This window comes from Mustela lutreola, chromosome 5, assembly GCF_030435805.1.
Source record: "Mustela lutreola isolate mMusLut2 chromosome 5, mMusLut2.pri, whole genome shotgun sequence".
NCBI lineage: Eukaryota > Metazoa > Chordata > Mammalia > Carnivora > Mustelidae > Mustela > Mustela lutreola.
In genome coordinates this window covers 83,781,373-83,803,609 of record NC_081294.1, presented here as the reverse complement: position 1 = coordinate 83,803,609, position 22,237 = coordinate 83,781,373, and the positions used below count along the sequence as shown (strand labels likewise).

Sequence of the window (22,237 nt, the reverse complement as noted above, 5' to 3'; positions counted from 1 at the left end):
GTGAGAGATGAGATCTGTGAGTCCCTCAGAGTTTGAGTCAAGGAAGGCAGAACAATCGGGCATAGAAATCGAAAGGTCAAGATATACCTAAGCTTTGGGGCACCTGGGTGGCTCAGTGGGTTAAGCCTCTGCCTTCGGCTCAGGTCATGATCTCAGGGTCCTGGGATCGAGCCCCACATCGGGCTCTCTGCTCAGCAGTGAGCCTGCTTCCCCTTCTCTCTGCCTACCTCTCTGCCTGCTTATGATCTCTCTCTCTCTCTCTCTGTCAAATTAAAAAAAAAAAAAACCTGTGACCTAGAGATATGAAAATAAATATCCACATACAAGCCTGTCCGTGAATATTCATAGTAGCCACAAAGTAGAAACCCAGGTGTTTATCAAGTGTTAAGTCGATAAACTACATGTGGTGTATCCATACAGTGGATATGTACCCATATTCTGCCATAAACAGGAGTGAAGGGCTGATACCTATGACAGCATCGGTGAACCATGGCAACGAGGTACCGAGGAAAAGCAGCCAGTCACAGGGAAACTCCATCTCCTGTAATTCCATTTATGGGAAAATTAGGCAATTCCATAGAACAAGAAAACAGATTCGTCATTTCCTAGCACTGCAGGAGTAAGGAATGACGACTAACTGCAAATGGGTATGGAATTCTGGGGGCGGGGGGGGGGGGATCAGTTAATGCAATTGTTTGAAATGTAGTCTGTGGTGAAGCTTATACAATTATGTGATTATACTGAAAAAAACCAATGAACTACAAATGAGCAGATTTTTATGGTACATATCTCAAAAATCTTATGTATCTTAAACGCATTTTTTAAGCATCTCAGATGACTCCAATGTTGACAGGAGCGGTGACATGCAGCGACCAGGGGAATTGTGAAAGAGTTAGGTATGTCAGCTTGGAGCTTGGCAAGGCTCTGTGCCCAACCTCTGGATGGTACATGTCTTGGGCGAGTCCTTCCATGTAGAAAGAAAATGCAGAAACCAGTGACTGCTCTTTCTGCTTCCAGGTTCTGTACCAGTAACTTGCTTACATCCTGCAGATTCTACTCCAATGAGACTGCTGGCTTTCTGGCTGGCCCAGACGTGATAGAGTTAGTTGATAAGGATGTACTTATTTTCTCTTGTTTTTGCTTCTGTTCTGCAGTTTTTGAAGAGCCTGAAGATCCAAGCAACAGGTCGTTTTTCTCTGAAATTATCTCTTCAATTTCGGATGTGAAGTTCAGCCACAGTGGGAGGTATATCATGACCAGAGACTATCTGACCGTTAAAGTCTGGGATCTCAACATGGAAAACCGCCCCATTGAGACTTACCAGGTACGGACCACTACCTACCCACAGGTACACAAAGCACTTCCTTTGCAGGCCTCCATATCAGCTTCTGGCTGAAAGGCTTACAATGCGCAAGAGTAAGAGACCATACATTATCGTGTCATGTATATTGAATAAAACGGTGCAGTCTGTAAGTGCCGTAGGGTATTAGACAAGGGTACATAAGGAGGGAACTTGAATTCAATTTAATCCGTACCTACAGAGTGTTTAATGTGGGCTGCATAGTGTACATAGAAGCTACACAAGACAGCGATGGTGCTGCTCTCCTAGAGCCGACCGTCTGGTGGAGAAGCCCAGGGATGAATAGGGTCTGAGTAGGTGGTGATGCTAGAGATGGTGCTGATGTTTCAGAATTCAGACCGGATCCCGCCCTAAACAGCCAAGTGGCACTCGGAGACCTTGGAGGAGGTTTATTTCACACCAGTGGGCCCAGAAGAGAGTAATCGCTCAAGGTCTGGGCCCCGAGCACAAACAAAGGGGGTCATTTATACATTTGTACTTCCGTATCTGAGCCACTCTTGGGGCGGCAGTCGGCGGGGCTAGGGGGGAACCTGGAATGACCCTGGGGTTGGGACTGGGATTCCCCTGGATTGGTCAGCTGCCTCAGAACACGGATTTTCCTTTTCATTCCCCCCTTTGATGCCCCTTTAAACACCTGGTTTAGAGGGCATCGTCTATATTATCTACGGGGCAGTAGTGAGTAAGGAGCATCTGGAATCTGAGCCCGGCAATTGGTGCAGTGGTAAACCTGGTGATGGCATTAAAAATACAAGGACTAAATGCTACGGTGAGGAGCATAAAGAGGAGGCCAATGAGGAGGGGAGAACCAAGGGAACCGTTTGCCGGTTACGGTAACGGGAGAGTTTGCCCCCTGCCCCTCGCTGGGTCGGGCAAGCTGAAGGCAGTGAGGGGAGCCAAAGACCAGGACTGACTGGAGTCAAGAAAACTATAGTGCAGTGTGCTTCAGAGGTGACAGTAGAGGGTGTATGAAAGTGGGGTCCACAACCTTAAAGGGCGCCATCGTGGCTAGCCCGACAGCAGATAAAACCTGTGGACAAGTAAGGGCGGTAAAATACTTGAGTCATTCCGTAAGCCACAACAATGGCAAGTCTCTGGGGAAAGTCCAGTCAGAAGGGTAGGCTCCGACCCCTAGGATGAGGGTATCGTGCTGGTGAGAACGAGGGGTCATGGCGAGCAAGTGTCCGTCCATCGGTAGGGTCTTGTCGGAGTCGAAGCCAGAGTGCATCTGCAGGGTTTGGCAGATGCATTTCCCACTGGTATGGCTCTTCATCCGAGAGATGGGCTTTTGTCACTCTGGAGTGGTGGACCCACGGTGTGACACCAGAGACTCTAAGGGCGGTAGGGAAAGTTAGAACAACAGAGTGAGGCCCTATCCACTGTGGCTTGAGGGGGTCCCTTTTTCAATCTTTGATCCAGACTGAGTCTCCTGCCTGGAAGGAGCGCACCTGGGACCTACCTGGGGCCCTCTCAATGGTATACCTTTGTCATTTACTTAGGGTGGCCCCCAGGGCCTGAAATTGTATTTTTATTTTTTTATCCCCAATCTGATGGAAGTTTCCTGGAAGGCTCCCCAGGCACAGGGGAGGCCGTCCATACAGTAATTTGAAAGGGGAATGACCTAGTGTCCCAGGCATGCAGCGGGCACGGAGGGCCAGGGGCAGCAGATCCGGCCCCGGGAGGCTAGTCTCCTGACAAAACTTTGCTGAAGTTCCCTTGAAGGTGGGATTCATTCACTTTACTACCCCTGAGCTTTGGGGCCAGTAGGCAGTGTAGAGCCTCCAGGAGATGTTGAGACATGGTCAAGACCTGCACAGTACGGGCTCACTGTTACTATGGATTGTTAACGGCAGGCCGAACTGGGGCATGATCTCCCACAAGAGAACTTTGGTTACTTCCCGGCTTTGCTCAGTCCTGGTTGGGAAGACCTTGACCCATTTAGAGAATATCACTAGGAGACATCTGAACCCCCCTGCTCGGCTGCATGGTTATGAAGTCTATTTCTAGATCTTTGAGAGGGGTTACTCCCCTCCTCTGGCTACCTGGCCGGGGCCGCGGTGCAGGCCGAGCACTATATATAGCTCTATATAGGTTGTGCATTGCTCACTGGTTGCTCGGCCCAGGCTTGGCAGCTAGCTGATGCAGCCGTGCTTCTGGAGGAGGGCCTCTAATGCAGTTTTTCCCCAGGTGGGTGAGTGGGTGGTCTTTTTTGACTAGATGCCCTCCTATTGCTGTTCGGATGAGGACGTGTCCTTCTGGCATTACCCACCATCCCTTTTTAGTCAGGGTGGCTCCCTTAGCCATGGCCCTTTTTTTTCTTTTTAGTGTAACTGTGCAGAAAGACTTCTTCTGGGGGCGTCAGGACCATGGTGAGGGAAGGGGCTCTGTCCATGTCCTCACTGGCTGCAGTCTTGGCAGTGTAGATGGCCTTGGCGGGTGCCTATGGAGGAGCATGATCGGCTTATCCTTGGGATCTCCAGTGAGATCTGTGGAGGCTGGGGCTTCTGTTGGTCTTTGTGGGCCACCTGGATGAGGCAGTCAAGACCCTGGCATGTCCCTGCCTGTTGCAAGTGAATCGCACCCAGTAGGGAGGGTCTGGGCAATTCCTAGTCAGTACGGAAACCGGTCGGGGCGTCCTGGCGCCCCTGTTACAACTCATCACACCTGATGAACTGTTGGGACATCCAGTGTCCCTGCTGAAGGCCATGTGACATTAAAGGTGGGCCATTCTAACTCGCATAGAGTTCTCCATTTGCCTGGATGCATCTTAACTCCATCACCTTCTGAAAAGCCCTTTTTAAGATTTTTGATCATGGTCTCAAGAACTGTAGTTTTACTCTGCCTTAATCCCACAGTGATGTGCCCGGGTGTGGTGGCGCAGAGACAGACAGAGGGTGGGGGCCCCTCCAGAGGAGAGACCAGTCAGAGGCCAGCCTGTCCGCCCTCCCGGAGGAGACTAGGATGCCTCTTAGCCATAGTGAGTCCGTGTAAACCCCAGACTGGCGCCCCGAAGGGCTCGCTAGAGACCCAGTGAGGTCACCACGGAAACAGGTTGGGGCCCACTTAGACTCGGTAATCCCAAGACTGTGGAGCCACAGAATCCATCTGCCTGACAAGCCAGGTCAAACTGCACATTCACTCACACATTCATGCCAAAGTTATTACAGTTCCTCCTGCTGCGGGAGGCCCTGCCAGTGGAATTCCTTTTGGAAATTACTTACTAATCCCCCTTTCAGGGTCTTCTCACCTGAGAGACTTCCTTCCCTAGGAAGTCCTACCTGTGAGACCTCTAGATCTCTGGGAGGTGATCAAGGTCCTGCTTCCACCTTGATGGGTGGGTCTGACTGGTCCTGGGGTCCTAGGCCTTACAGGAATCCAACATCAGAACTAGGTCCTCACCTACGCAGTCTCTTCTGAGTCCAGCGGGAACAGCGGAGTGGGGCCAGTCCGAGGCAACCAGGTAGGAGACTGCCAAAGATTAGGCATTTGCCTTCTCCATTACGACCCCTCATTCCGTCACTGCCCTGTCTTAGCCCCCAAACATGTGGCAAGAACGAGCCAGCGCAGTTGGGTTTCCTGGTCAGGGAACCAAATTTACGGAATGCAGACTGCTTCCTGGCCCAAAAAAAAACAAAAACAATAACAGTAGCACTCAATGACCTTGGAGGATCGGAGGCTTATTTCACACCAGTAGGCCCAGAAGAGAGTAATCGCTCAAGGTCTGGGTCCCAAGCACAAACAAAGGGGGTCATTTATACACGTGTACTTCTGTATCTGTGCCACTCTTGCGGCTGTAGCTGGTGGGACAAGGGGGTATCCTGGAATGGCCCTGGGGTTGGGACTGGGATTCCCCTGCTGGATCAGTCCACAGATTTTCCAGGGCACCTGGGTGGCTCAGTGGGTTAAGCCGCTGCCTTCGGCTCAGGTCATGACCTCAGGGTCCTGGGATCGAGTCCCACATCGGGCTCTCTGCTCAGCAGGGGGCCTGCTTCCCTTCCTCTCTCTCTGCCTGCCTCTCTGCCTACTTGTGATCTCTCTCTGTCAAATAAATAAATAAATAAAATAAAATAAAATAAAATAAAATAAAATAAAAGAACACAGATTTTCCTTATCACTGGGTGCTTGAGGGCACAGGCAAGGAGGGTCAGCCTGGTGAGAAGAGACCCAAAGGCTGCACCCTGACTGCCAGGAACTAGCCAGAACAATAGTATGTTCACAGATGCTATGTTCAGAAAGGAGCCCTTTGTATATTAAATATAGAACATGGGCAGAAAGAAGAGTCTGGAAATGTAGGCCCTGGTAAAGAAGATTCAGTTATTTTGTCTTCAGCCTGAGTGCAAGGGAAAACCATTAGAAGGTTTTTACATTGGAAATGACAGGAGGAGATGATGGCGATTGGCACGGAAATGGTGGCATGCTGAAGAGAGGTAGGAGGAAAGTCTGTGAGTTTCACTTGCTAATTCAGTGTGGAGGGAAGAAGAGGCAAGAAGACGATACAGGTTGTTGGCTTAAGCATTGGCAAAACGGCTGGTAGATTTATGGACAAAGAGAACAAAGGAGAAGGCAGTGTTTAGAATAGAAAGGCTTTTTTTTTTAGAAGATGAAGACCAGACTTTGAGGCAGAAAGGATTTGAAGAAACTCATTTCAGTAAGAGCACAATAGAAGCAAAGATCAAGAGGCAGGGGTAAACTAGTCTTTTTTTTTTTTTTTAAAGATTTTATTTATTTATTTGCCAGAGATCACAAGTAGACAGAGAGGCAGGCAGAGAGAGAGAGGAGGAGGAAGCAGGCTCCCTGCGGAGCAGAGAGCCCGATGCAGGACTCGATCCCAGGACCCTGAGATCATGACCTGAGCTGAAGGCAGCGGCTTGAACCCACTGAGCCACCCAGGCACCCTAAACTAGTCTTTTTTAAAGATATTTTGGGCTAGATTAAAAGAGGTGTGAAAATTTTAGATAGAGGGATTTAAGTTACATATTTTTTTCTTGAGCTATAATTCAGATACCACAATATTCACCCTTTCAAAGTCTACATTAGTATATTCACAAAGCTGTGGAAACCTCATCCCCCTCCAATTCCAGAATATTTTCATCACTGACTAACATGCCGGTTGGGCTGGGGAGGAGAGACTATAGGGGGAGTGGGAGGAGTAGAACAGTTAGCAAGTGATTGCACCTTCTAGCTAGGGCTGAGAGTAGAACAGGATTGGACAACAAATTGGACATGTGGTGTAAGAGCAAGAGAAGCACCAGGAATCATTCCCAGGTTTTTATCCTGAGCAATTAGGAAAATGGTGGTGCCACTTTTTGTAGATGAGGGAATCGAGATTTAGTTTGGGACATGTAGAGCCAAGTCAACACCCAGAAATTCCAAATAGATCAGTTTGGGTATATGTTAGCTTAGAGAAAAGCAGCAGTCAGGACCGTGCCCTAGGAGCCCAGTGTTTACAGGTTGGGAAGAGGAAAGGTGAGAGTAAGGTTCTGGGAGCCAAGTAAAGAGATGATTTCAAGGAGGAGGAATCACCAACTACCAAATGCTGCTGAATCAAGAAGGAAAGGACTGAAAATGGCCATTGGATTTAGCAATGAGATAGGTGTAGGTGAATGGTATTAATGAAGGCCTGATTGGAGTGGGGTTTGAGAGAGACTATAAATAGAAGGACTACAGGTAGTCCTTCCAAGAGATTTTAGTCTAAAGGGCAACGGTAGAATGGGATATAGACATAAGGAAGTTATCACAGCATCTTTGATGCTGAGGAGAATAAGCCATGACTCCTTGAGGGAACAAGAGGGAACAGAGTCCATTGCAGAAGGCTATAGGTGGGAAGATGGGCAATTCATCCATCAAAGGAAGGAGAGAAGAGTAAATAGCGACGGATGCACTGCGATGGTAGCCGTAGATGGTTTCTTCTTGTTGCTTCTGTTTTCTCATAAAATAAGAACAAGGTCATTAGCTGAGTGAGAAGGAAAACTATAAAATACTCATCCATGAGAGAGGCAGAGTTGCTCAGGGATCCAGTTGAGTAAAACGGAAGGAGAGAGATGGACCACTGAACCGCAGATGCATGAGGAAGGAAATAATGGGTGAAGGAAAGTAGACCAAAAAGTGGATCGGAAGAATTGATAGACTCCAGATGGTAAAGGGAGTGAACTAAAAAAGGAGGTAGCAATAAAGCAGGACTTGTTCAATAGGTATAATTAGGATCGTGGCAAGTCACATCATGTGGCCAAGGAAGCAAAGGATAAAACACATTGAAAATGATGAGACCAAGCAACTGAGAGAACAGAGTAATGATCCAGGAAGAATAATGGTAGGAGAGAGAATTGCTTCAAGGAATGTGACAGAGGGACTCAGAACTGTTGCTGACTGTAACAAGGTAGTCAGCAGAGAGTTTGGTTGGTGACATGGCTTCAAAGGACTGAGGGCTTTAGAACAGGAATCATTGTCTGGAGCAGCAAGGAGCCCACTTACCCCACTTTGACACAAGAGTGGCCACAGGACAAGCCAATCTTTCAGAAGAAGTTCAGAAAGAAGATTGAGGACACCAAGGACTTTGACCAACTGTGAGTAATGCAGGGTGCCATGAGAAAGTTTTGCAGCCAGAATTCAAGAGGATGTAGGTGGTTGAGATAGTCTATGGTTGAAACAGCCTGCCCCCCAGATCCTGCCAGACTTCAGGGTCCCACTTCACAGCAACTACCTCAAAGCTATTACCTTCACGTTCAGTTCAGGGTGAAGCCAGCTCGAGTGTCCTCTTCCAGCTGGACACACCTCTTGTGTTACAGAGGACAATGACAACTAGAACCGGAGTGTGGGTGGTATGGACAGAGTTGTGGCCTGCTGGTGAGCCTGGATGAAAGAAAAATGGATTTAGTCTCTTCAGTGGCAGGAGCAATTAGTACTTTCATTTTAGAGAAAGGCTTTAAGAGCAAAGCTGGGTTCAGAACCCAGTAAGCTCACTGTAACATGGAATAATCAGCATTTTTAGAGCGTGATTCTCAAAGCAAGTTCAGTGGCAGTAGATGTGGAAATGCTCTTTGTCAAACACTTTAAGACAGGTCTCATAACGCACATACTGAAATGAAATATTACAGAAGTATAACTTTAGATAGCATATTTCAAAGCAATTTAGTCAAATTTATATACTGTACCTAGATTGGTAACATACTATGTAAAAGATGGCAAATAAACTGTGACTGAATTTCTAGAACATTGTTGAAAAAGATGATGAAGCCTGGCCACTTGGGAAATAATCCATCAGCAGTTACTAATGCCTTCTCTGGGGAGGGGACTAAGTAATATGCCTGCTCTGTATTTTCATATACATGTCCACTGGTCTCCAGCATCTTTCCAGGAAGGAGAAATTGTAGACTTAAGTATCATTAGTTCTTTTCTGTAGACGTCAGTATCATCAGCTCTTTTCAAGCTCTCCTATAAAACAAGGGTTGGCAAACAGTGGCTGGTAGGCCAAATCCAGTCTCCATCTGTTTTAGTAAAAAGTTTTGCTGAAACACAGCCACGCCTGATCATGGGTACATGGTTGCTTTCACACTATGAGGGCAGAGTTCAACAGGTGTGACAGAGATGATATAACCCACGAGCTTAAAATACCCGCTATGTGACTCTTTACAAAAGAAGTTTGTTGACCCCTGAAATCTCAGAACCACCCAGCAGAGTTCCCACTTGCTGCGCCTCATGAACAGTCCCATTATCTACAACACAAGGCCTCCACGAGCTCATGATCTGAGAACCTCTATGTTGGGAGGCTCAGTTTAGTGTCTAGAAGGCCATACACAATAGGAACGTGGGCAACAAATATTTGGAACATGAAGAAAAAAGCATCAAATTGGGTGAGTTTTAAGTTTTCTCTTCCTCTGTGTTCTAGATGTTTCTAATCAATGTATCTTACCTTATCCTTTTCTCTGATGGAGAGAGGTCCATCTTGTTTCCCTAAGGTTTTATTTTTTCTTTGAGCCACAGAATGTAAACATAACATACCTTCATGGTCGATGTTCTTTTTCTTTAGATGACATCAAGTCAAGGCAATAGGAGCTTCCCAAAATTTAGCTACTAGGGAGGAGAAAATACTGGTTTAGACCGAATTTTCCTTTAGATCCCTCCTAACTTTGTCTTTCAACAATTATTTGTAGAGGTTTTGGCAATGTGGTTCCTAATAATGGACCCACACTTCCAAAGCACACATGTTTTGATGCTTATTATTCACCTGTGATGTTTCTATAAGACAGAAGGCCAAAGGCGAAAGTTTGTATATCAAGAAAAATTTGTGAAGAACATAAACTGAGCCAAAAAAACTAATTTTAGTGATTATAGATAAAGTAATGACTCTCCACTTCTTGTAATTCTGACCCTTGTAGGATTCTAAGGAGTTCTGAATCCTAGAAACCTGCTTAACCATTTGTTTTCAAAACTAGCTTCTCCCTTCTCAAAATAGACACATGCCTTGCCTGAAAAGTGCTCCATATCAGATCAGTGGAATGAGTAGAGGGGGAGAAGGCTGAAAATAAGGAGCTATTTGGCTCGTTTTTTTTTTCTCCAAAAAGTAGGAGAGCTGGAATACAGACATGTCTCATTTTATTACACTTCCAAATGCTGCCTTTTTTATACATATATTCAAACTGAAGTTGACGGCAGCACTGTGTTGAGTAAATCTACCAGCATTGTTTTTCCAGCATCATTTGCTCATTTCAAATCTGTCTCAGTAGTACATGCTATGACAATTCTGTGATGAGTGATCTCTGACATTACTACTTTACCTGTGTTGGGGTGCCACACACAGTGCCCATATGAGATGGTGAGTTCCAATAATTTATATTGTGTGGGTTTTGCCCGCTCCACCAACCTGTCCTTCCCCCATCCCTCTCTCCTTCTCTGGCTTCCACATTCCCTGGACACAACAATATAGAATTAGGCCAGTTGATAACCCACCCCTGGCTTCCAAGGGCTCATGTGAAAGAAAGTCTCAGTGGTCACTTGAAATCAAAAGCTAGAAGTGAGGAAGCATAGCGAGGAAGCCACATAAAAAGCAAAGTCGGCTGAAAACTGGGCCTCTTGTGCCCATCTGCCCAGTTGTGACCGTAAAGGAGGAGTTCCTGAAGGGAATTGAAAGTGCTACCCTAGTGAACAAATGAATGATAAGAAATTGAAACAGCCTTAGAGGAAAGTCTGAGTGGCTCAGAGAGGAGATCCAACCAGCCCCAGCATCCCCTTAAGCCAAAGCACAATCCAGAGCAAGGCCCTAACCCTCTTCCATTCCCTGAAGGCAGAGGTGAAGAGGCTGCAGAAGAAAATGTAAAGCTCGGGAGCGGTTCCATTTATAAAACACTCATAAGGTTCAAGGAAAGAAGCCATCTCCAAAACCTGAAAGCATAAGATTAGCAGCAAGGGCTGATCTAGAAGCTCCAGCAAGTTCTCCAGAAGACCTAGCTGAGACAGTTCATGAAGGGGACTACACCAAGCAATAGATTTTCAGTGTGGACAAAACAGCCTTCAGTTGGAAAAAGACGCCATCAAGGAGTGCATAGCTAGAGAGGAGAAGTCAGCACCTGGCTTTGAAACATCAACGAACAGGCTGACTTTCCTGTTAGGAACGAACACAGCTGGTGACTAAGTTAAAGCCAAAGCTCATTTACCACGCTGAGAATCCTAGGGCTCTTGAGAAACGTGCAAAATCAACTCTGCTTGTGCTCTATAAACGGAACAACAAAGCCTGGATGACTGCACTCTGTTTACAACATGGCTTACTAAGTGTTTAAGACCTACTGCTCAGAAAAAAAAAAAAAGAAAGAAAGATTCAAAGTACTCCTGCTCACTGATGATGGACCTGGTCACCCAAGAGCTTTGAGGTTCATGTACAAGATTTATGTTGTTTGCATGTCTACTAACATAACATCCATTCTCCAGCCCATGGATCAAGAAGTCATTTCGCTTTCAAGTCTTATTATAGAAGAACTACATTTCATAAGGCTTGAGTTGCCCTAGTGATTCCTCTGATGGGTTTAGGCAAAGTAAATGCAAAGCCTTCTGGAAAAAATTTGTTATTCTGGGGAATTCACAGGAAGAAGTTAAACTATCAACATGCGCAGGAGTTTGGAAGCAGTTGATTCCCATCCTCGTGGATGAGTTGGGGAGGCTCCAGACTTTAATGAAGGAAATCACTGCAGCTGTGGTGGAAATAGCACGTGGAGCCTACGGATGGGACTGAGCTTGAGAAGAGGAGGAGCTGCTACTTACTGATGGGCAGATCAAGTCGATTCCTGAGCTGGAATCTACTGGTGAAGATGCTGTAGAGATGGTTGAAATGTCAGAAAAGGCTTTAGAATATCACATAAAACTTAGCTGATGAAACAGGGGCAGGGTTTGAGAAAAATTGGCTCCAATTTTGAAAGAAGTTCTGCTCTGTGTAAATGCTATTAAACAACATGGCATGCTACAGAAGAATCCTGTGAAAGACAGAGGCCATGGATGTGGCACACTTGGACTTATTTGAAGAAATTGCCATCCCCATGCCCAGCTTCACCAGCCACCCCTGTGGTCAGTCAGGACAACACTGAGGCATGACCTTCTACTACAAGAGGACAACTCACCTGAAATCTCAGATGACTAGCATTTGTTTTCAGCAATTAAGTATTTTTTAATTAAGGTATATACATTGGTTTTTTTAGATAATGCAGTTTATTGTACACTTAATATAGTGTAAACCTAACTTCTACTCACTTTGTTACGATATTCACTTTATTACCACAGTATCTTCAAGATGTGCCTAGACTAAAAAAACACACTTGGCTTGAAATGCCCACTGGATTAATTCCCTGCTTGGCATACTGCCCTTCAGAAGCCACAGGTCTCTATTTCCTCTGTCACAACCCAGAAACAAGTCAATGGGACATCAAGAAAAGACAAAAAAGATCGGGGGACCCAGAAGCTCATCTTGTTCCCCACCTGTTTTATAAGTAAGTGCTGCTGGGGCGCAGCCTCGCTCATCTGCTTATACATGACCTGTGGCTACTTCTGCATTACCAGGGCTGAGTTGAGAGGTCGCCACCGAAGTCTATGGCCCACAAAGCATAAGTATTCACTTTCTGGCCCTTGATAGAACAGGTCTGCTGAACGATGGTCAAGATCAGGAATCAGCCCTTTTTTTCCCACAGACTCTCTTCTGCTCCTTTGCTCAGACTCTTAGTAATCACGAGAGATCCGCAGCTGTGCAGACAGAAATGGCCTCCCACGTCAGACCTGTGCCGCTTGTCATATACCCGAAAGGTGGCAGGAGAGGAAGGGAACGACAAGGAGTTAATTTACAGCCGAGATCTCAAGTGCACGACATAAACCTCCCCCTTGCGTCCACTCCCCCATCTCACAATGCCAGAAGTGCCACCACAGATGGATTCTCCTGTCACTAAAGCAATGAGGCAGCTACCCTGACAAGACCCAGGACTATTTGGGAATAGTCATTTGCAGAGTTAGAAATAGTTGCACTGTCCAAATGACTCAGAGCGCTTTTCAATCCCCAAACCATCTCAGGGACCACAGGGTGAATGACCCAACCAAGCTGTCCGGTCTCATGTAAAATTCCCATCCAAGAACTTTGTGGGGTCACAGTGTCTTCCAGCCATGCCGCCTTGATTCCTCAGCATCCCTGCCCTTCCTCGTTCCCATCTGCAAGCTTTGCTGCTTATTTCACTGAAAAACAGAAGAGAACTGCCCATACTCCAGGACTGCAGTCCTTACATCAGAGTCTCTCAACAGCTCACCTTGCACATACTTTTCCAAGTGATCGTACCCAAAAATGAACAGGGCAAGTCCATCCTTGCGCTGGCTCAAGACAAAGATTCAGGAGCCATCTTGACCCCTGTTCTTCTCTCCATGTGCCACAGTTGCACCATCCACAAATCCTCTCCATGGTCCCTGCAAACATGCCGAGAGGCTGACCACTTCCTCCCACAGCTCTCGCCCTGCTCCGTGCCATCATCTGCCCCCAGGCTCTCCCTGGCCTGCCTGCCTCTGTTGCCTCCCATTTTTCATGGCACAGCTCCATGTTCCTTTCTGCGACATCACCTCCCGAGGCCCACGTGAACACTCATCTGCCCCTACGCTAGGATGAAAGCAGGCCAGAGGTATTTTGCTCGCTGCCCATCCCAAGCACAGAGCACTCGGGCCATAAACATTGGTTGAATCGAAGACCAAATGAATGGCATCCTCTGATGCATATTTGCTAATGAAAGTGGAACTCCACCACCCACTGGGCCCCTCTGCAGGCCACGGGCCACCTAAGCAAGCTTGCTTAATCCACACTTGCCATGTTAGCAGCTTACCAACCCAGCGTGACAATCCCAGGTTGCAGAGGGGCCCAGCCTGGATTCAGACCCAGGCTGTCTGATTCCAGGCACATGTATACTGGAAGAACTAACAGCTCACATCCCCAGAGGATTTCTTCACAGAAACGAGCGTTTCTAAAATAGTAACTGACCCTGTTGATGTATTTCCCCAACAGGTTCATGACTACCTCCGCAGCAAGCTGTGCTCCCTCTACGAAAATGACTGCATTTTTGATAAATTTGAGTGTGTGTGGAATGGGTCAGACAGGTAAGAGAAGCTCTGTGGCTGGGGAACCTTCCAGAGGTGGGTCCTGGGCAATTTATCCCAAGCAGGGCGTGGCTAAGAGGGGTAGGAATCAGGCCCCAGGGCCTGGCAGGAATCCACTCTGTGGGTCCCTATCAGGCCCCAGGGCCTGGCAGGAATCCACTCTGTGGGTCCCTGGGTTTCCCTTGAGGTCAGACCTGGATCTAAGGGAGGGATGCAGTGAGACCCCCGAATCCTCTTTCAGGACTGACACAGGTGACCATGGGACATGAACAAGAAAATCCCATCTCTTACACACCAGACGCCCCCAGAGCTAGGTCAACATGGCTGAAATGAAGAACACTAATAATGCACCAGCAAATTCCAGCGTAAACAGTTCTAATTATTGCAAAGTATGCTTTCTAGATGGGAAATTATCCCTAGATGCTTCTAGTGTAGACCTGGCCAAAGGCCCCGGTGGTTCATTAGCTGAATTCTAGTTGGCCTCATTTATCATAGTCCCTCAAAGTGATTTATTATTGTTTTAAGGCCTTTTATTTCAACAATACTTCATATTACCTTCTAATAGTTCATTTTTAGTTTGACAAATACAGATGATTCCCCACCTTCCAGAACGCGATACAGGCTACCAGGGGCTGATTTAGTGTTTTGAGGAACACGGCCTCAACCATAGTGCTTGCAAGCATTACCTTCTGTCGGGACAAGGCATATAGGGACTGGAGCGTTTAGTAAAAACAAGTGGTTTCTGGCCATTCCCTGGCTTCCTTTGCCAATGAACCAAAATGTGCCTTCCTCTTAGCAGACCCAAAAAGAATCCACACATCACAGAGGACCCAAGTCACAGCACCCCATTGCTTTAGGGCAGAGGGAAGAGACAGCAGAGCAGCTGTGATGTATGAACCGAGGCTCCCAAGGGGAAAAGTAGCTGGTCCCGGCCCTGTGTTTTTAATTTTTATTTGTAGTTTATATAAATACATTAATTCACATATAATTTCTTTGCTTTTTCATTATTAATAAATTCTGTTATTGTCCTAATAACTTATCTTAACCTCGACTCACAAAGTACGTATCAGTCACCTTCGCACACATCCTATTACAGCATCCTGACCACAGGATGACAAGGTTGTTGTCACCATCCCCATTTTATAGCTGAGTAAACTGAGGCTCAGTGAGGTAGTGACCTGCCCCAGCTGCTGGACTAGTAAGTAGTAGGACAAGAGTAGGAAGTTTTGAGTCTGAATCCTAAGATTGACATTCTTTTCGTAATTTTACTATTTCTTTCCATAACCAAGAAAATTCTTGGTTCAGGTAAGGTTGAGAGGTGAGAGGTTTGGGGTTTTTTGTGTTTTGTTGTTGTTGTTTTGTTTTATTTTTTTCCAAACCAACCAACAAAAACCAAAAAGCAAGGGCTTTCTCTGTTTAAACCAAGTTGGGCCATGATAGAGGAAGGCCTTGTCCATTCATGGGGAGCAGTGAGGCCACTGGCGGAGTGCTGGGCCCTGGGGTCGGGCACATAGGGGTGGGAGGCCCGACCTGGCCATTTCATCCCAGTGTGACCCTGTGCAAGTTAGTCCCTTTTCCTCAGGTGTAAATCCCATCTAGATTATGTAAGTCCGAGCAAGATAGGAGTGGGGGTAGGGGGTGTCCAGCGCTGGGTACCCTGCCTGATAAGATAGCAACAGCTTCTTCCACTACCAGGACAAACACATTCACCACGTCCATATCCTGGGCCAGAGTTAACACAAGCCAGCCCCTGACTGGCTTGCCTGGCACAGCTGACCGAGCACCCAGAAACACATACCCCGGGCTGTGGCCCTGGGCTCTCAGTTTTCCTTGCACCTGTCTGCGCACTCCCACCACCTGAACACAGAGGAGGCGCTGTCCTCCTAACCCTAACCAGCCGGCCGGGGCTTCACCCACCAACGAGGCCAAGCGCCCACGCGCCAGCAGCAGCCATCCTGGCTGTTACCGAGACAGAATGACCTTTCCCTCCACCCCCGACCCCAGGCTGGCCCTGCATGCAAACTGTCACTGGTAAAGAGTCAGTCCTCTGCTTCTGGAAGGCTTTGGCAGTCACTGCCCTCAGTCAATCATAAATCTGCCTGAGGGTGGAGAACTCTTATAAAAATGTGGACACCATCTGTCAACCCACTAGCAAGCCTTTGCGCTCCCCAGTTCTTCTAAAATTTGAATTTGTTTATGTCTTCCTGAGGGAGAGCACGATGACATCCATTTTTTAGTGAAGTTTGCTGGCAAGGCTAAATTGAGAGCTGGTTCTTAGCAGGGGGAGGACACGCGAGGCTCAGTGTGCTGTTCTACTGGCCTTTCTCCCACTGTGCGGGCAGCAGAAAGCCTTAGCTGCCCGGCAGCACAGCCCCACTCCCACAACCACACTTTCCGTGTGCATAACTGATGTTTTCAGAAGGGTTCCTCCTGTCCTGACCTCTCTCCAGCCTTGCCATCTTAAGGGAGGTAGAGCTGAGATCATTAAAACCACGGGACTCACGGAGCCAAAGAACCAAAAGGGGACCCATCCCGAGTAGTAAGTAACAAGGAGGATTATCATGAGCCTTCTCTTCCAAACCAGCCCAAGAGCTTGTTGCTTTCAGGGATTCAAAACCAAGACCACAGACAGTCACACTGGCTAGGCTGTTTGGGATCTTGGGTTTAGGTTTTTAGTAAGATAGTGGTGCCAGACACTGGCCACAAAGTGGTGTCATTGGCTCCAGAAAGACAATGGGGCTATGCTCCTGCCTTTCTCCAGAGCCTTCAGTGATTCCCTGTTTCCTCTCTTACCTTGCAGCGTCATCATGACAGGCTCCTACAACAACTTCTTCAGGATGTTCGACAGAAACACCAAGCGTGACGTCACCCTGGAGGCCTCGAGGGAAAACAGCAAACCCCGGGCTATCCTAAAACCACGGAAAGTGTGCGTAGGGGGCAAGCGGAGAAAAGACGAGATCAGTGTCGACAGTCTGGACTTTAGCAAAAAGATCTTGCATACGGCTTGGCACCCTTCAGAAAATATCATAGCAGTGGCGGCTACAAATAACCTATATATATTCCAGGACAAGGTTAACTAGGAGGACAAGTTATTACTTAATAATCTCACATACTGAATACTAGTCAGACATGTTTTTAAATGTTTCTTTGGGTCTTCATTTGATGCATTGACATTAATTTCCCTATGCAGAAAACAATTGGGATAGAATTAAAAGGAGTCCAACTTTCCCAGATCCCCAGGTCTAAGAAACTTCTGTCAAACCCAATAGGTTCTGAGACATTTCTGGTTAGAATTGAGAGCTGCCAGCTAACACTAATTCTCCATAGTTGACTTGAATTTCTGATGCTTTTCTTGCCCAGTTTTCTCTGGTGGGTCCAGTGTTTTGTTTCTAGGTGTCTGCTGAGATAAAATGAGGTTGTCTGTAGTATTTAAAGAGAAAAGAGATGTTTTTTTTTTTAATTAAGCAATTCCATTTGATTGAAAAAAAATCAACAAAAAAATAAACACCGTTTACTCTTAGAGAATTTCTACTTTTTTGTGTGAAAAGATCACAAGCGGTCGGCTTCTCCCTCCCCCGCCACGTTTTTTAATAGTCTCATTTGAAGCAGAGATTTATGTCACGAGGCAGCAAAGGGGACGCAGAATGAGAAGGGAGGGGACACATCAGCACAACTACACTTTTTTTTTTTTCTGGAAACACCATAGAAACAGCCTGAGAATTTGGCCAGGAAACTCCATGAATGCTTCAGGGGACATAAAGAGAACACTTTCTACACAGTGCTTCTCAGAGTTAGCTTGGCAAGACCATGTGGGGCCAGATTCCATCTGCTGCTTTGTTACTCTTGCTTTTTGTCATTTTAAATGGCTCCGAATAATCCTCCACTTACACGTTCATTGGCTTTTTCTCTTCAACCTTTTCCAGCTTATTTATTGCACTGACTTCTAAAGGCCAGTCCCAGTTGTTTATTACCTGGCATTCTAAGTGAAGCAATGGCGCACCGCCCCCCCCCCGGCACCCCCCCCAAAGGCTGGTCTATTCCTCGGGGGCACTCCTCCTTTGCAGCCCCCTCCCCTCTTCCTGGGTTGCGTAAGCAAAAGTCACAATCCATCAGTCTCCACTGCAGCCAGCACAGAAATGGCCAAGGCACATGCTGATTCGTGCCGTCTCATCAAGTGTTTCTAACCCACCCCAAGCTCACCATCTGGACAAATACACCACACGGCTCTCTTGCTCCAAAAACGGAGTATGGGAGAATCAAGACATCTTTCACAGTATCATCAAGTCGGCTTGAACCTATGCGGTCTGCTTCATCCTTCCCCCGCCATCTAAAATTCAGACTTGTAAGTTCCAGAAGGTTCTATGTGGCGCACCTCTGGGCAGGAGACTCCGTGAATCCAAAGGATTTATAAGTGAGAAAGGGAGTCTCAGAGAGGAGGTGGGAGGCACCCAGGAAGCGGGACCTAGGCTTTAGTGTCTCTGTATCTGTCACAGTGACTCTTTCCCTTTAATTTCCCTTTCATCAACAGGAAAGGAGATGAGCACATTTCTTTTACAGTGACATTCTCTTTGGACTGGTGTGTTCATTAGAAGTCCCAACAGGCAAGGGTCATTTGCTTGGGAGGAGGGGAAAAAATCGTCTCAGAAGCCTCTTTCCATTCTAAGCTGCCATCCATTTAAATAACGGCTTCTCGGCAAGGTAACGGCAATCTCGCATTTAAGGGAGCACCATTTTGTAAGACACCGCCCAATTTCAGAAACACTGAAACATGAGAAGTACTTCTCAAACCTGAAGAAGCACATGGATGAAGACGTGACTCTGTTCTCAGTGTCTGACCTCTTCCCTGCAATGAGAGCCTCCCTTCAAGCACTGCCCACACACTGGCCCCAGATGTCAACTCTCTGGGCAGGATTCCTGGCCTGACTGTGACGATGTTCTTGGAGACCTGAGAGAGGATCAGAAACTTCTCCAGTTATCAGGATAACTGGAAGGACCAGTGAGTTATTGTCCAGAGTTTACATCAACTGCCTCGTGGCCTTTTCTCTGCTCCTCTGACACTCCCCTCCCCTCTTGGTACCAGGTGGGGGTTGGGAGAGATCCCTGTTGCTCAGACGTAGGCATCAACCTATCTCTGTGATATTAGTCATAGAAGTCACCTTTTTTAGAAGCAAGACTTAGCCTCCTCTGAAGAAACGATAATTAGGAAATGTCCATTTTTAGTGGGGTTTTCACCATTAAAATAATCACATAACGAGTGACATAACAATCATACCCATGCGCCACCTACAATCATTTTGTGAACCCCCAGGAACATGTTTATTAGACTTGGGGACATGGAGTAACTGGTGTCAGAGGACATATGGAGGCATCCGAGAGTCCCAGCGGACAGTGGTTCTTCACCATCCGCAGCCACGAGTGCTCCCCACAACACATACAGGAACAATTCGGTCATCGTTTTAAGGAATTCACAGCCCCCCACCCTTGCAGGCTACCTGTAGACTCCACATAAAATCCCCTAACTAGTCCCACACCTTTAGCACATAGATTTATAGTCTGAGATCCAGGGAGTGAGAGGAATTTGCTAAAGATCTCAGAGTTAAGAGCAGAGAGCAGCTATTCAAACAAAGAATGCACCAGAAGAAAACATACGAGACTCCTAGACCAGAACAGGAGGGGAAGGCCTTAGAGACGGGGCCTCAGGCAGCCATTGCCACCACCATGTATCAGCCCTGATCTGCCCTGTGCCGGATAATGAACTAGGTATTTTCAGTTGCAGTTTCCTTCTGCCCCAGTGCTGGAGGTGGTCATCATCCACTCAGTCCCTGTTCCAACTGACACTAAAAGCTACTGGAGAGCTGACTAGCCAGGTTTTCAACAGTTTGTTGGTTCTAAGATCCTTCTACTAAATATTGCATGGCCCGCTGCTCGGTATGAGCCATCAGGTTATGCTGGAAGATGGCCCGTGATAGAGGGGGAACGGGAGCCACAGCTTCCCAAGCCTTCTGACGTGATCCATCTGAAACAGTCCCTGACATTTCAAAAGCTGGACTTGGACAGACATCCACGCCTTCTTGTCTGGAGGTGGAAGAGAAATCCGAAGAAACAAAAGAAGAAAGACATAAGTGAGCATCAAAGTAGTGGGGTGTAGGTAGGTGAGTAGGCAGTAAGAATCCATCTGCTTCTAAAATCCTTCAAGTCTGGCTCCTGTCTTTACTCCGTACTGGGGGAAAACAGAACATCTTTAAACCTCTCATCGATCTCATCATTAACTCAACCTTATCAGCACTGATCATGCAAACCAGCATGTGGAATGTAGAACAGCAGTCGGGTGGAGCAAGGATGAAGCGAACACTCCTTTAACTGCGTACCCAGTGAAATCGGTCAACTATCTCTAACGTACTTCTTTTCAACACTCTAGGGCCCGTTATTCGGAAAGTTGACCCTAACACGCTCAGTCACGACAAAGGGGGGGCCTACGATTGTCCTCCCTTCAAGCCACCAGGGCAACTGCCTAAAGCCCCCCTCCTACCCTACCCCAACTCCCTCCACCACTGTGGATGCATGCTTTTTTATTCCCTCTGCTGATTGCCCTCGGGAAAGCCCTCAGAGGCCTAACAGCAAAGCTCTGGGGTGGACACTATAGTCTGCTGTCAGAATAAGGGAACCCTTCTTAACTCGTCATCCTCCATTATGGCATTTGTAGATGAGGCAGGTGTGTTTTCAACAGTACCCCCGAAGACAGTGCAATCCACACATTCACCACCAGGAAACACTCTCCCTGCCACCTGAGTCACTGGGCATCTCTCAGACTTCAACCAGACCTTAATCCACTCCCCCTGTACTGCTAAGCCAAGTCTCAGGAACTGCCTTCCACTGGAATGACTTGAGTGGTCATGGAAAGAACGTGGAACTGGGAGACGGGAAATGTGGATCCTGCCCCTGGCTCCCTGCTAAGTAAGTAAGAAGCTTCCTCAAGTCACTCAGTGTGTACATCTGTCATGCCACCTGTCAAATCCTCCGAAAGCCACTTGTCCTGGCTCACAGAATTACTGGGAGAAGCACAAGAAATGTATTTACTTATAATTGCTTTGATAAATTTAAATTTATCAATAATAGGAACAATACTATTATCAGTAATAGGAACAATACTCCCTAGAAGGACATACCGGTCATGTCTCATCGACTTCCTTCTTTAAGCCCACGAGGCTGATCCATCTCAGAAGTGAGGAAATAGACTCAAGCTGTCAACCCAGCCATGGAAGACAGAGACCCAAGACTCCAACTCCACATATCTGACTTTTAAGCCAGAGTTCTTAAAATGTGGTTTCTAATATATGACAGTAGCTGACAGTTACTGAGCGCTTCTTATTACGGGCGAGACTTGGTTCAACAATTTCCCATGTGTTAATTCCTTTACCCCTGAAATTCTAGACGCCAATACTATTATTGTTTCCATCTTCCAGATAAGGAAACAGAGAGATTGTATAACTTCACGAAGCTTGCACGGTTCACAAGGGTTCTCATCCTCCATCTCATCTCACATGTGATACAGATAGATGGCAGTTACTGATCAGAAAGCGAGTCCCAGTCCGGACCCATATAGAAGTCGATCACGATCACTCATGAAGTGAGTGCCTGGCACGTATCTCCCAGGGGCAGGGCTCGGGGTGGGGATTACTGAGCTATAGAAGCCATCTGCCTCCACCCTCCAGGAGGTGACAGCACAGAGGGGCAACATGGATGTTGTTAACCTACTTACAATACAATGAGGTATGTGTAAACTGCAGAAATAATACAAAGAAGAAAACAGTTAACAAGGACAGGGAAGAAATGATTTTCAGAATACATGACAGCTCAGCAGAGTATTACAGCGGTTGAGTCAGCAGTTAAAGCGCGATAGGGCCTTTCCAGTACAGAAAACAGCACACATGAGGTTCTGAAGCTACCATGGACATGGCATGAGAGCACAGAGTCGACGTTTCTCTCAATCCATCAGAAACCCGTTTTCAGTTTGCCAGAACTGGTCTTGCCCTTCTTTCTTTCATTCACCCAATAACAATTATGTATTAAGCCCCCGTATCTAAGTGCTGCATTTCAATGTAAAATGGATGGAAACAATAAAAAAAAAAAAACATATTTATGGGCACTGATTCTATGACAAGCATGGTATAGGCACTTTTTAAAATCATTACAATCACCTGATGGGTAAATTTGTTGTTACCTTTTTACAGTCAAGAAACATACTCCAAAAGGTTAATGACACAGTCATTGTGACCC

The 22,237-nt window shown here is 46.8% G+C and overlaps 1 protein-coding gene and 2 long non-coding RNA genes across 9 annotated transcripts in view; 1 reads left to right on the top strand and 2 right to left on the bottom strand.

The window, feature by feature from the left end:
• The window catches only part of PPP2R2B (protein phosphatase 2 regulatory subunit Bbeta), a 450,120-nt gene extending 432,626 nt beyond the window's left edge, over positions 1-17,494 (top strand). For 4 of the 7 annotated variants that reach the window (XM_059174967.1, XM_059174971.1, XM_059174969.1 and 1 more), the window contains 3 exons: positions 1,155-1,324; positions 13,869-13,960; positions 16,761-17,493. In XM_059174967.1, the coding sequence (XP_059030950.1) occupies positions 1,155-1,324; positions 13,869-13,960; positions 16,761-17,040 (542 nt within the window). In that variant the 3' untranslated portion in view covers positions 17,041-17,493. Of the gene's footprint in view, positions 1-1,154; positions 1,325-13,868; positions 13,961-16,760 lie in introns of all 7 variants that reach the window. The other 3 variants (XM_059174968.1, XM_059174966.1, XM_059174970.1) reach the window with 1 other exon arrangement.
• Positions 1,735-13,548, bottom strand: LOC131832216 (uncharacterized). The gene is made up of 4 exons (XR_009353949.1): positions 12,317-13,548; positions 9,356-9,427; positions 8,072-8,206; positions 1,735-2,689 (listed from the first exon to the last, which is right to left on the bottom strand). It is a non-coding gene; the product is annotated as an uncharacterized LOC131832216 (long non-coding RNA).
• Positions 16,751-22,237, bottom strand: part of LOC131832217 (uncharacterized) — an 81,931-nt gene continuing 76,444 nt past the window's right edge. Inside the window, exon 3 of the long non-coding RNA XR_009353951.1 lies at positions 16,751-16,869. This is a non-coding gene — a long non-coding RNA (uncharacterized LOC131832217). The remainder of the gene's footprint in view (positions 16,870-22,237) is intronic.